Consider the following 14,586-nt stretch of genomic DNA (forward strand, 5'->3'; position numbering starts at 1 on the left):
TCGATACTATTTTTATCCCCATTCTAGGTCCAAGGAGACTGGGGAGACTTGTCCCAGGCCACACAGGGTGTGTGACAGTGCAGTCCAGACAGTGCAGTCCAAGCTCAAGGACCCAACCTCCAGGCCATGGTTGTCCTTGACCCGATTGGGGCTGGAGGGGGTGCTGGGCCTCCGGCCGGGGGAAAGTGCAGGTGGCCAGAGAAGGGGCGGAAGCCCAGAGAGGGTGCGGGATCGCTAGTGCGGGGCCGGGCCATCTTTCGCAGCCCCCCGCCCGGCCCCGGGGCCCTGCCCTGTGGCCGGCCGGACTGACGGGAAAACAGATCTGTTGTTGTTCCCGGTGGGGTGTAATTCATCAGCTCTGTGTCTCCATATGCCCTCCCTCTCCTTTCCAGCCTCGCCAAATTCGGTGTTTAAAAATACTCCTGAAATCTGGGAACAGCAGTCCCCGGCTGACCCGAGGGGTGGACCGCAGAGATGCGTGCCCGACTCATGATTCTGGATGCGGACGGAGCCCACAGGGAGTCCTACTCGTCCAGAATGTTCTTCCAGTTATTGGAGTTTTATTGTCGGCCCTGAGCTACCCTCGTGGGCCATTTACCAATTTCCAAAGAGCTAGAACCCAAGACCATAAATCTGATCTGTCTGTCGTAAATGTGCTTGCTCGGGGCGGGGGGCCGGGGAGGCCCCGGAAAGTCCTGCCGCGCCAAGGCGGAGGACAGGATCTGGGCTGGCTTGGCCTCCCGACTGAGCCCTGAGGAGCCGTGTGACCTCGAGCCTCAGTTTTCTTCTTCATGAGCTGGGATTTGATGACCTGCCTGGGCTGGGTGACGAGATTCCCTGACCACGCAGCGAAGTCAGAGTGTGGGACTCCGGGTGGGGGGGACGGCTGGGGCCCGGTGGGAGGAAGGGGCTCCCCCTTTCCTGCAGGTGTCACCTGTGGGGGTCCCAGGTGGCCATACCCGACAGCATGACTTGCCCTTTACGCCTGAGCTCGTAGCCCCTGAGCCCACGTCCCCCTCTGCAAGAGGGCAGGAGGGCATGGCTTTGGCCTTGTGCATGTTGGTGCTACAGGTGTGTGACCCCTGAGGACGGACCAAGGATCATGGCTGCCACTGAGTTTCCAAAAGCCATTCTGACCCTGCCGGCTGGAGTGGCTGGCTTCCGAGTTTTGCTGTCTCATGAGAAATGGAATTTTTACGGAACTTCCCTTGTGACACGTGGTGGGCTTTTTTCCACTGTAAAGTCAGAATTCGGTTCTGGTGCCTGGGCTGCCCCCCTCCACAGGCCCCGTGCCCCCCACCCAGAGTCCCTGTACCCCGACCTTTGTCCAGCAAACAGGGCTGTGGCTTCTGTGGCCTCCACCCCCACTATGGAGTCCTGCCCAGGCAGCCCCAGGTCCGGGTGGGGAGCACGGCCGAGCTGTGGAGTCTGAGCAGACTGGTACTGGACGGGGACAGATGCGGCCGTAGTGTGTCTTGCTCTCACACACCTGCCGGAGGCTGGCCCCTGAGGCCACTGTCTCCAGTCCCCCCCAGACAGGCCTGGAGGCCGGAGGCCAGAGTTGGCCAGGCTGGGATCCCCTCCCAGTCTGTGGGACTCTGGCACCCGTGCTCCGTGGCCATGACCCCCGGCTGGCCAGGCCCTGGCCCAGCACCCTCCTGGCCTCCTGGAGAGCCTGGGGACCAGTCATGGAGGGGAGAGCTTGGTGGGCGTCCTGGCACGGCACACCGCCTCCTTCCGGTCCCTAGAACCCAGCCCAGACCCTGTTCAGAGTGGGGGTTAACGAGGGGATGTCGGGAGAAGAGGTGGGTGAGAGCATGAATGGAAGGAGAAGGGACGGGAAGTATCTCATGGGGGGACAGACTTCTCCCAGCAGACGGGATCCAGGGGGCCTCCTGTAGCCCCTTCTCAGGTGCTGCAGGATTCGGACTCACAGGAGTAAGAGGAGGACCCGCAGGGGTGAGAGGCCAGAGCAGCAGGAGGGGGGCCTGGGTACAAGGCAGAGGAGCAGCCCCCTACCCTGTATTCATTCAACAAACCCACCGGCCCTTGGACTTGAGCCCTGGCTCCAGACATGGGGCACCTGCTCTGCCCCGTGTCAGCCTCAGCGGGCCTTTGCCTGCCCCGCGGAGCCACCACGGAGGGCGCCCCCTCCCTCTCAGAGCACCTGCCACTCTGCCCCCCACCCCTCGTGTTTTCCAGGGCGGATCCTTGGGTTTCCTCAGTGCAAATCCTGGCTAAGCACTTTGAAATGCTTTAATCTCCTCCATCCTCCCAGGAGGGCCCTGAAGGAGGCCGGAAGGAGGCCCAGGCTCAGAACAATTAAGGAGCTTACAGCCAGTCGGCTCCGATGGGTGCAGGGAGGCCTACCCGAGAGATAGGAGGGCTCTTCCCCCACTTGCATAACCTCCGGATGACGGCGCTCAGCTCCATCGGACCCTCTCTCCGCTCCCCCCTCCTCTCCTGGTTCACACACGGGACCGGGACCAGCAGCACCTGCCTCCTGGGTCCACCCCGCGGGCCGCGCTGCAGGGGAGAGTGAGGTCTGGGTCACCCTTGGGGCGCCCCCTGCGTTTGGCCTGGTTCAGTCCTGTCTCCTCCCTCAGAAGTTTCGAGCCTCCGGGTTACCCAGGGTGACTCCCTGCCCTGCCTGCCCCCACTCAGGAGGACTCCGGGCCTCGTCAGACCCCAGCTGTCACCCCTGTGCGAGCTCCTGAGGGTGAAGCATGTGCCCCGGGACAGCCTGCGCGGTCAGAGGGAGGTTCCTGCGGACTGTGGCACGCCCTTCCCAGTGCGCTTTTCCAGAACTGTGCTCTCTGGCCTGCAGGGTGTGTTCTGCTCTCAGGCCTTCCCCTGAGAGGCGGAGGCCTTCACCAAAAGGGACAGGACTGGAGGGGTCAAGGGACCCCCAAAAATCTGCTCTGTAGATGGGGGTACAGCCTGGCTGGGAGGGTGCACAGGTTTCCACCAGGGGCGGGGTGGTGGTGAGGGGGTTGTCCAGGCTCTGCTCCCATGTGAGCACCCACCACAGCTCAGTGTCCCTCCCAACCCGTCCTGGGACAATCCCATGGGAGAGTGTGTGACGGTGTCCTGGGGCCACCGGAGCAAAGCTCCCCACAACACAAGTGTGTGTTTTGCCTGTCTGCAGGCCAGAGTCCAGGATCAAGGGGTGGGCAGGGATGGATCCTTCTGGGCGCTCCCAGGGGGTCTGCCCAGGCTCTCCCCCAGTTTCTGGAGGTTTGCTGGAGATCTTTGGGGTTCACGGGCTTGTTGCGGCATCACCCCAGCCTCTGCTTCCGTCTTCACGTGGTCTCCTCTCTGCGCGTGTCTCTGTGTCCAAATTTCCTCTTCTTATAAGGTCGCCAGTTGTGGTGACTTGGGGCCCAGTGGACTCCACGGTGACCTCATCGTAACTACATCTCCAGTGACCCTATTTCAAAATAAGGTCCCATTCTGAGGTACAAGGGAGTTAGGATTGCAACATAAGGATTTGGGTGGACACAATTTATATGCCATCATGGGGGGCCACAAGGCGACGGGATGGTGTGCAGGACCCGAGCCTGGTGCATAGTAGGTGCTCAACAAACTAATCCCCGTCCTGAGTGTCTATACTTCTCTGCAGCCGCTGGCAGCTTGCAGCCCAGAGACTCAGGCTGGGCCTCTGAGTTTACACAGAGCATACATAGGCCTTCTCCTCTCCCCAGCCCCCATTCCTGCATCCCTGCAAGGAGGGGGTGGTAATGGCGAGCTGCTCTCAGGTTTGTCCTGGGTTGGTCGGGTGGCCTCCTGCTACCCGCACCCTCTAGTGCCCCCCACTGGCCTCCAGGCTGCTCCTGCCACAGGGCCTTTGCACCTGCTGCTCTCTAGTCCACAGCACTGCTCCTCCCGATAGCCACGCTTCTCACCCCTGCCTCACTCAGGTCTGCCCGCTGTCACCTCCACCCGCGGCCCCCCCCAGTCATCCTGTCTGAAGGACGCCCCAGGACCACTCTCTGTACCCCCCCCACGGACCTGGCTTTATTCCCCCTCATAGCTTTGCATATTGTGGTAAAACACACATAACATAAAATTTGACGTTTTAACCATTTTAGCATACAGTTCAGTGGCATCCATCCACCCAGCCGTCACCACCGTCCGTCTCCAGGATTGCCTCCATCCTCCGTCCCCGTGAAACACGAACTCCCATCCCTCCCCAGCCCCCGGCACCCACCATCCTACTCGCTGTCCCTAGAACGTGACGACCCCGGGAAGCTCATGGGCGTGGAGTCACACAGGGTTTGTCCTTTTGTGTCAGGCTCACATCACCCAAACACCACGTCCTCAGGGGACATCCGTGTCGTGGCCCATGTCAGCACCGCTTTCCCTTTTGAGGCTGTATCCTATTCCGCGGTGCAAATCGGCCCCTTTTGCTCCCACGTGTACCCGTCCTCAGACCCCAGGGCTGTTTGCACTTCTTGCCGCTGTGCCTTGCGCTGCTGTGAACACGGGTGTGCCTGCATCTGTCTGCGCTCCTGCTTTCAGTTCTTCAGGGCGTATCCCCGGGAGCCTCGTAGCGTCTTAAATATTCCTCTGCTTGTCTGTGCGCTGTCGGCCTTGCTCCCTGGAGCGCGAGCTGGGCAGGGACACACTCCTCTTCGTGCTGCCTGCCGTCTGTTCTGTCCACTGCTGTGTCCGTAATGCACGGAAGGTGCCCGGCTCCGTGCGGGTGGTGGAGGGGTTAATGGAGGTCACTGTGAGTGGCACTGCATGGAGATGTGGGTCCTGCAAGTCTCCCCGGGGGGTGCGCGAGCTCCTCTCCAGTCACCCCAGCCCGGGTCCCTGCGAGTGGCAGGCGCTCTGGCCCCCTGCCCTCGGGACGCCGGCCCACTGGCCCCAGCCTACCCGTTGTTGTTTCCACCTCCTGAGCCATCGGTCCTCCTTTGATTAAGTCTCATCTTGCCATGAAAAGAAAAGGAGGTGACAGTTGACTGGTGGGGGATGTCATTCATTCCAGAAAGGAAATTGGATGGCAGCGTTTCCATCATCCGCGGCCCAGCCCCTGCTCCCAGCAAACACGCTTCCCTGCCCGTCCCCCGCTGTGGGCAGCAAAGCCCGTGTCTGCACCCGCAGGCAAGGCAGCCCACACCCAGCCTCTGCCGGATCTCGTTAAACAGGCAGCTCCCCACGGATCGATGCCAGCCAAATGATGACCAGTTGTGGCCAGCAGTGCTTGAACGTGCTCACCGTCCTCTCGTTGCTGATTTCTGCAGGTAGAATGGGTGCCCGTCTGGGTGGGGAGGGGGGCACACGGGTGGGTCCCTTCCCAGGGTCAGCACGAGCCCAGTTGGGGTTCTGGGTACTGGCGGGGGGTGCCCCTAGACCCTGGCATTCCCGCTGGTGAGGAGTTAATATTTGCTGCCGTTTGGGGAGAACCTACTGTGTGCCGTGCCCCACGTGCGTGCTGCGGGAGCCGCGCTGAGTGTCGTCCCTGGCTCGGTGGGGTTAATGGTGGCTGCCAGCCCTGTGAGAAGACTTTGCACAAATTCTCCACCTACGCCTAAAAGTCAGGTCCAAAACGTCACAGTCATCCCACTGTATGGATGAGGAAACTGAGTCTTAGAGCCGAGCCTGCTAGCAGGAAGCAACACAGCTAGTGCCGGGTTCTAATCTGCCTGCCGGCACCCGACCACCTCCTAGGATCCCCCTGAGACAGCAGGTGGGTTCTCACACTCTTGTTAACAAAGGTGGACATGAAGCAAGTCCTTCCATGGTTCCAAACGAAAGTAGGTGCCTGGAGAAGCCCGCCCTACCTCCCGGTACCAGCAGTGGCTGTCTGAGCCCCAGGCTAAGCAAGGCACCTGTTCTGTGTCTGCCTCTGTCTCTATCTCTCTTTATCTCTATATCTCTTGCTCATGCATCTGTGCACAAGACCTCCTCATGCCCTCTTGCCCCTTTGTTGAGGTCCTGACTCTGAGGGAGGCCATGAAGGTCCCTGGGGACGGCCGTGTCCAGGACAGCACAGCCAAAGCCAGGCCAGGGGTCTGGGGGGGTGCTGTTTACCAAACTCCTCCCTGACTCTGTTTCTGTACATTAGTGCATCTGGTCCTCCCTGCCTCCTGGAAGAGAGGAGGAGGTCCTCACCCCTTTTACAAATAAGGAAACAGGGCTCAAAGGAGGGCTGTGAGCTGCCCAAGGCCACACGGTCACCTGGCTGTTAGATGTTGACACACTGTGTTCGTCCCTTGGAACCCAAGTGAGAGGCCCTCTCCTTGGTGTCCCCTCTCCACTTGGACCGGTTCTCCTGGTTCATAAGTACTGGCTTCCTAACAGCATCCCTCTGCCCTCGGGGCCCCAGGCGCAGGCTGAGAACCACACTGAGCCCGGAAGCCGGCAGGAACGGCCCTGTCCCTCCCTGCTCAAAGCGAGGCCGAAGCTTTGCTGTTTACAAAACTCTCCTCAGAGCCCCAGCCATCCAGGCTGCCAGGGGTCTCCCATTTGTGGGGGGAAAGAGGCCGAGAGAGGTCGTGATGGCGCAGGTGACCCGCGTGCTCCAGGATTCGGACCCCGCTGTCGCAGCTCCTAGCTCTGGGCAACTTCGACTTGTTCTCCCTCGGGAGTGGCAGTGGCCACCATTGCCTGACCCTCGGTGGGACTTCTGTCCCCTGCCTTACTCAGCCTCCCTCTCCAGCCCAGCCCTGCACAGTGGGCTTCCCTGATGCCCAGCTCAAAGGCCACCTCCCTACCCCGTCCCTTCCCTCCCGGGTTCCTGCCTCCGGCCCTGTCCTCTCCGTCCAGCCCCAGGGCCTGAGCCGGTCTTTCTGACTAGCTGCTTGCCTGTGGCGGAGACATCCAGCTCCCCGTGAGCCAGCCCACAGCAGGGCGTCCTCACCTGTCCCAACACACACCGGGCTTCCTGCCTCCAATCGTCAGTCACATCCAGTCCCGCCGTGCGTCCTTCCTCTGGGCCGGCAGGTCCCAAAGCCCAGCCTGTCCACCTCCCCTGCAGGGCTTGGCCTCCCAGGTCAGCGTGGCTCATTCGGGAGGTCTGCGCTGAGGGGCCTACGAAGCCGCATTGGTGCCCGTCCCGGGAAGATCGGACGAGGCAGGTCAGGTCCACACTGTGGACCACTGCTCTGAGCCTCAGTTATCGCCTCTGTACAATGGGAATACATGAGATTAAGGGAGATGGGTTATGCCCCACTGAGGATAGGGCGTCCTTAGTGACCCGTCTCCCTTCTCCCTGCAGAAGGATCTGCTGTTTCCCAAGGTCAAGGCCAAGCGCGGGGGCCTGCAGGGCTCCCCTGACCCCTGAAACTCTGAGACCCTGTAATTGGTCACGTCTATCCCCACGAACGAGGGCGCTGTACTTTGGGCACAGGACTTCATGAGACTACCCAAGCCGGGCTCGGCACTCTAACTCGTGAGGCCCGTCCGCCCACCGGCCAGCGCAGCCCAGCTGGGACTCCCCTCCAGCAGCCCCGGGCGCACAGGGAGCCGTGTGGGCTGCTGTCTGATTACCTCTCCGCAGAGACAGAGCTTTCAACGAGGGAGCAGAGGAGCTTTTGCAAAACCAGAGCCTTTGTGGTTAGAGAAATGTATTCAGCCACCGAAGCCCCTTTTCAGCGATACAAATTAGATACAGCGATCCCTTTTATGAAGATACTAATTAAGCCGGAGACCGTGGGCTCCAGGTTTTTTCCATTGTTATATTTGCTTAGGCTCTGCCTCCTATTTATCACCATCCGCACGCCTGGTAAATACTGTCCTGGGTTTGCAGCAGCCTCTGTGGCTGAATAGCGGGCTCCCTCCTCGAGCCCGGGGAGGGAGGGCCCCAAGCCAGGCCAGCTCCGTGGCCGTGAGTTGGAGATAGCCAAGGCCGGCCCTTGGGGACTTCAGGGGCTAGAGCACTAGTGTAGGAGAAGCCCTGGAACCAAGGAGCTGCTGCTCCCTTTGAGAGCGGGACCCGGTTCCTGTCCCATTGCTGCTCCAGCCAGGCGTCCCGGGCTTGTGGTCGGGCCCATCCCCAGTCCACACGGTAGCCGCGGAAATTAAAGCTGGTGACAGGAGCAGAGAGGGCTAGATTTCAGACCCAGGCAGGCTTGAGTTGGAGTCCCCCTGTCACCTCTGACCCGCTCAGACAGATCACGGAGCCTCAGTTTTCCATCTGTACAGTGGGATCCCAGACCTACCGGCTAAGCTGGCCAAGTGGGTTAAATGGGAAGTAGCGTGTGACGAGCACAGTAGAAGCGCAGTTAATATTGTGTCCCAGTCGAGTGCCTGCTAAGTGCAGAGCCGCTAGAGGGGATCCCTGGAAGCTTAAGAGGCAGCCGTGCATCCGGGGGACCCAGTGTAAGCAGGGCTGGCGTCAAGGGAGGTCTGGGATGGGACAGCCGCGCAGAGCTGGCTTCCTGGACTACGCACTGGCCCACAAAGCTTTCCTGGGGAGGGAAGAGGCTAGCAGCACCCCAGGACAGACGGACCAGGCTCCTCGTCCCAGCATTCATGGACTCCCGGGGCCGTGGGCTTGGGGGAGCCCCCCGCTGAGCCTGGGGACTCTGTTTTCCAGTCTTGTCCGCGCATTTCCGGGTCTGTGAGCCATACACGGACCACAAAGGCCGCTATCACTTTGGCTTCCACTGCCCCCGGCTCTCGGACAACAAAACCTTCATTCTCTGCTGTCACCATAACAACACAGTTTTCAAATACTGCTGCAACGAGACGGAGTTTCAGGCGGTGACGCAGGCGAACCTCACGGCCGGCTCCGAGGGCTACGCGCACAAGTGAGTACCGGGCTGGGGCCCCTGCCGCGGCGGGGGCCGCTCCATCACCCCCTCCCCTGGGGTGGCTGCCGAGTAACCGGAAAAGGACAGGTGGGCCTGCACGGATTCTGGGAACATCTTCAGGTGACAGGTTTTCCAGGCCGTCTGTCCTCTGATGTTAGCCTTCTCTTCTGAGAAATGGGCACAGTACCCACCTCCCGGGGCTGCTGCAGAAGTTGAGTGAAGTCGAGGATGTGGAATGGAAGGCTTAGAAGCACGGCAGGTGCAGGGGCCAGGAACCCACGTTCTTTCCTTCGGGATTTATTTGATTGGTCGTTCTGACTCAGAGATCAATCCCACGCAGCCTCTTTCCTTAAGGTGATTAAAACAGGAGAGATCACAGCCCTGATGGAAGGGTGTAAAGAAAGAGAAATTTACCCTGCAGAAAAGCAGTGGGGATATGCTAAGGAAAGCCGTGCAGGATTGAAACAGCATGCATTTCTCTTACCATGAGTGAAAGAAACTAAGCCCCTTTCCACATCTTTGGAGTCACTTGCTTTTACTGTGAGCTAGCTGTTTATGTCCTTTGCCATTTTCCCATTGAATTGTTGGCTTTTTTTCTTATTTATTCACAGGGACTCTTTATATATGAAGGAAATCCAATGAGTTGCAAATCTTTTCTCAGTGTGTCTTTAAATTTGTGGTGCTTTTATCTCATGCTTAATTTTTAGTTGTTATATTACCAAATTGGATCCATTTCTTTTCTTTTATATCTTCTGGGTTTTGTATCAGATTGAGAAAGTTTTTCCCTATTCAGAGATCATGAAAAATCCTCCTCATGTTTTCCTTCACTTTTTTTTTAATGTGTTAATTTTTTGCCTTCAACTCTTTGATCTGTTAGGAATTTATTTGGATGAAAGTTTTGAGGTAGGAATCCAACTGTATCATTGTTTTTCCCAAATGGGTAGCCAGTTGTCCCAATACCATTCACTGAATCATCCCTCTCTCCCCCACTGATGTAAACTGCAAACTTACATACTATAATATACTAGATCTGAGGATCTGGATAGATCGTGATACGTTTTCATGGCTTTCATTGGTCTTCCCATACAATAGTATCCCACTGGATTAACTCCTGTGGCTTTTGATATGTTTTAATGCCTTCTTAATCTATTCCCCCAGCTCTTTTGTTACATGAACTTTAGAAGCAGCTTGTGTAGTCTTGCTCCTCCAAGAATCCACTTAGTATTTTTTTTACTGAGATTACATTGAATTCATAGATTAATTCAAAGAGAATGGACTTTTCATGATACTGAATCCAAGAACACAGTACAGACAATCCCTGATTTATGAGGCTTTGACTTAAGACTTTCCAACTTTACAATAGTACGAAACGGGCATGCATTCAGTAGGATCCATACTGAATTTTGATCTCATCCCAGGCTGGCAGAATACAGTACAGCCCTCGTTCGTAATGCTCAGCGGGGGCTGTGAGCTGAAGCTCCTCGTCAACCAGGCAATCGTGAGGCTTGACATCTGACACAGTGGCAAGCATTCTGTCCCCAGACAACCATTTCGGTTTTCACTTTCGGTACAGTATTCAGTAAATGACATGGCATGGTCCACACTGGATAATCAAATGGGCTTTGTGGTAGATGGTTTTGCCCCTGCAGTAGGCTAATGTGGGTGATCTGAGCACATTTAAGGTGAGCTGGGCTACGTTGTGATATTTGGCGGGTTGGGTGTAGTAAGTGCTTACGGTATTCTCAACTTACAATTGGCTTACTGGGACATAGCTGCATCGTAAGTTGAGGGAGATTTGTTTGTCTTTCCAATTATTCAAATTTTCTTTCATAGTGTTTTGGGATTAATTTCATGAATTTTGTTGGCACGTCTTCTGCACTGTTCATACTTATTTCTTTATACATTGCTGTTATAAATAGGGTCTTTTCTTTCTCCCACTGCGTCTTCTAACCCACTCTCATTTGAACGACGAAATCTAACAGCTTCTATACGTGAGTTTTATACCCAGCCACCTTACTGAAATTTTTATCTTTGTTATACTTTTTCAGTTGATAATCTCTTACATTTCCCATTCCGCAACTGGCAAACCATGGTAATTTTACCTGCTTTCCACTTTTTATGCCTCATTTCTTTTTCTTGTCCAGTCTTGTTGGCTAGTACCTCTAGAACCATCTTTGGAATTATCAAGCATTCGTCTCTTCGTCCTGATAGAACTCAGATATTTTCCCAGTAAGCCTGAGGCTGGCTCTTGGGTGGCTGTATTTTTTTCATAGCAAGGAAAAGTCCTCTTGGAAGGAGGGTTTGTTGAGTGCCTGTGGAAGGGGGTGGTGGCACCACTGGGAGGTCAGGGCCCCCTTCCATCTGTCCGATGTCGGGGCTGGAATGCTTCGCCACTGTGCCGTGCTCACTCGGGGGAAATCTCCCTTCCTTTTGGTCAGGCAGGAGATGCAGACTCCTTGACTATCATCCAAATCTCCCTGCCCCCCCACCAAGGCCGATCCCCAGCCTTCCTTCCTCAAATGCATGGGTGCTTCCCCTGAATATCTTGCCATCTGCTCAGGCCTTAGAATAATTCTGTGTGTGAAGTCGTTCAGCAAGTCCTGTCCATCACAGGGGCTGGAATCGGGCCTGGAATCTGACCCAAGGCTTTTATAAGACCACAGACGGACTCCCTGAGGCTGGAGAGCGGTGCCAGCCCTGGGGTCAGGACCCCGGAGCGTTGTCGTTGCCGGCCGAAAGCCAGACGGGAGACAGAGGCTTGGCAAGGCGAGCCGACTTCTCCAGGGCTCCGGCGACTGGTGTCTGGGATCCTCGTTTTGAAGCCCACATGTTTCTATAATCTGCACATTTCCACAGGATCTCACACAGAGTACTCCCATCATGTCAGCACCACAGGGCCTGGCTGCTGTGAGGAAGAGTTCAGCCATACAATAAAGCCATTCCCCTGGGGAGGAATGGAGATATTGAAGAAAGGTAGCTTAGCTCTGCTTCTTTAACCTCCGAAAGCGCTTACAGAGCGTGCGGCACAGGGCCGGCTCGAAGCTGGGCTCCATCCTTGCCGTGTCCCGGAGGGCACCTGGTGGCCCAACCTGAGCCCACATCACACACAGGGAAGGTGGGGCCCGGGGAGCTTGTGCGACTCACTGGATCGGGGCAGCCCGTCCCAGGAGCACAGCTGCGTCTGGAGGCTGCTTTAATCAATCTGGGGCCTCCACCAATGGAGGCAGATCTGAGTGGGGAGGCCCTGGAGTGGGGATCCCCCCCACGGCACCACTGACACCAGGGGCTGGCTTGTTCTCGGGGGAGGGGGTGGGAGGAGGGCTGCCCCATGCGCTGGTTGTGGCGGCCTCCCTTGTTGCCACCCACGAGTCTAGGGGGGCCGCCCCTCCCCTCCAGGTGGCTGTGACAACCAGCCTCGTCTCCCGGGGTTGCCCAGTGTGGGGTCAGGATCGCCCCGTTGGGAGTCGCTGCTCTGGAGGGATTCCTTCTTGTGATTCCCCACCGAGCCTCCCCGCCCCCTCCCTTCCCGCAGAGGTGGACGGAGGCCCAGAGAGGGGCTGCGCCTACCCCGGGGTAGCTGGGCTCCACTCCTCACCCAGGCTGTACCACACCTGTTGTCTTTGCGTTTCCTGCAGGGAGGCCTGGTGCCGGATTCCCCTGCATCCAGAACTTGTTAAGACGCAGGGAGCCATGTGGTCCAGAGGAATGAGCGTTTCCAGGCGGGGTCCCTGCAGCCTGAGTGTGAAGTACAAGGAGATGCATGGGGAGAGGCAGGGGCAGGGGACCCATGTGTGCCCTGCCCGCCTAGGGGGCCCAGGGCCACCACGACCCTTCCTGGGCTTCCAAGATGGGCGGGGTCCGCAGGCAGCCAGGGCGCCTGACGCCCGCCCACCTCCCCCACCCAGTCCATGAATCAGTGAGGGGGCAGAGCTGGTGACAGGGAAAAGGAACGCGCTTCTGATGACTTATTTATTTGTGTTTTTCTGGAGGAACAGAATGGTTTGTTTTGGTTCTCGCTGCCTGGCAGAAAGGCAGGCAGAGCGAAGGAAGCAGCCTCGCCAGGCCCACTGCCACGGCAAGGTGCCACGTCCTGCCACGCGGGCCAAGGCCCTGGGTGTTTGGGAGAGGGTGCTGCACACCGTCCCTTGCCAGGCGGACCCAGAGCCAGAGCCCGGAACCAGCAGGGGCCCCGGTCGGCTCTCCCTGGGGACCAAGGTAGCACGGGGCAGGGTCTTGCGCGGTGAGGGGCAGGTGGGCAGCAAGAGGCGGAGAGTGGGAGATGTTCTAGGAAGGCAGAAGCATCCTCGAGGATGGAGTGGATGAATTCTCGTTCTTCCCTTGGCTGCACGTGAAAGCTCTGTCCCCCAAAAGCTTTCCTTTCCCCAGCGCCTGAGCACCGAGCGCTCGGGGATCTGTCCTGCAGGATCTATAGCCCCGTCCGGAGGCTTCAGGCTCTGAATAGAGCCCCTGAGTGTGGTCAGAAGCTTCTGGATGTTCTTGTCCATTGTTCGACCCCATCAAGCCCTGTTAGGCCCAAAGCCTGCATACACACCGGCAGCCTTCTGAAGACTGAAGAGGTTCTAGAATCACGATGTTTCCTCATCTGAGCCAGACCACGGGGAGGGAGACATAGGAACGCGTGTGAGCCCTTGTTGTAGCGCGAGGGGCCTCACCAGCTCCTTTGACCCACGTGGAGGTGTGATCTGTGGAGAAGGGCCCCGGCCCCCGTACACCAGGGCTGAGGCTCAGAGACGGTGAGGAGTTGCCTGACGTCACACGCGAGCACCTGGGACAGAGCCGGGCTGGGGACAAGCGCGCCTGTCCCCGCCGCTCCAGACCCGAAGGCTGATTTGGGGCTCCCATGCTGTGTCCTTCTGGGTCACCTGTGGCTCTGTGCGTGGAGCCTTCTGGGACTGAGGCCCGAGAAGCACATCCCACCTGGGGCTGGGTGTCCCCGCGGCAGAGGGTAGAGAACACAGGTGAAACCATGAGGCGGCCCTTGATTTCTGCTCAGAAGCAGCTACGGTACTTCTCGTCACACTCCATGGGCCAAAGCTCATGGTTTGGCCGAGGCTATTACCAGCCGGGAGGGGAGGGGCGCCGGGCCCGATGCAGGGAGGGACAGCAGCTGCCTTGTTAGTCGTGCCCCGCTTCCCTGGCCCAGAGCCCGTGCTCCTCCACTGCCTGGGGATCACACACATCCTGCTATGTGATCTTAGGCATGTGGCCTGCCCTCTCTGGACCCGGATCGACTGAGCATTCCTGTGCCCCTGGGTCTCAGGATCCGGCATTCCCCGCGTCCTTTCCCCCCTCGGCCCCCTACCCCATGCTTGGCTCATCAAGCCCCACAAATGACGCCATCAAGTGGAACGAGTATTCCCTCTGTCTCACGGATGAGGACAGTAAAGCTCAGGGAAGAGAAAGGCGCCGAGCTGGGCTTTGAATTCACGCAGTCCTGATGTCTCAGGCCCAGAATGTCACCACCGGGGTCACCAGTTTGTTACACTGACCCACAGGCCACCCCGTGAGCAGGCTCAGGGCCCAGATAGCATAGGTGAGGTCGGCCAAGGGGCCGTGGCCACCTCCCAGCCAGCACTGGCCTGGCCGTGAGCCCCGCAGCCGTGTTCCCCTCTGGCCTGATGGCCTCAGCGGCTCACCTCCATCCACCAGGAGCAGGGGGGGGGACTTCCTCCCGGCCACGGTGCCCCCTCCTGGTGGTGTACCTGGTCCTCTACCAGTAGGTATTCTGGAAGATTCCTCCAGCAGAGGTTTTGGTCTATCGCTTGGGGGACACAGAAAGAATTAGAATCCGTAAATGTCCCAA

General features: G+C 58.1%; 1 protein-coding gene across 2 annotated transcripts in view; it reads left to right on the forward strand.

The window, feature by feature from the left end:
- SHISAL1 (shisa like 1) overlaps window positions 1–14,586 on the forward strand; it is a 73,875-nt gene that overhangs the window by 21,416 nt on the left and 37,873 nt on the right. For both annotated transcript variants that reach the window (XM_044228108.1, XM_044228109.1), the window contains exons 2-3: window positions 5,154–5,249; window positions 8,546–8,759. In XM_044228108.1, coding sequence (XP_044084043.1) covers window positions 5,183–5,249; window positions 8,546–8,759 — 281 coding nt within the window. In that variant the 5' untranslated portion in view covers window positions 5,154–5,182. The remainder of the gene's footprint in view (window positions 1–5,153; window positions 5,250–8,545; window positions 8,760–14,586) is intronic.

The sequence above is a fragment of the Neovison vison genome, chromosome 12 (genome assembly GCF_020171115.1).
Source record: "Neovison vison isolate M4711 chromosome 12, ASM_NN_V1, whole genome shotgun sequence".
Taxonomy (NCBI): domain Eukaryota; kingdom Metazoa; phylum Chordata; class Mammalia; order Carnivora; family Mustelidae; genus Neogale; species Neogale vison.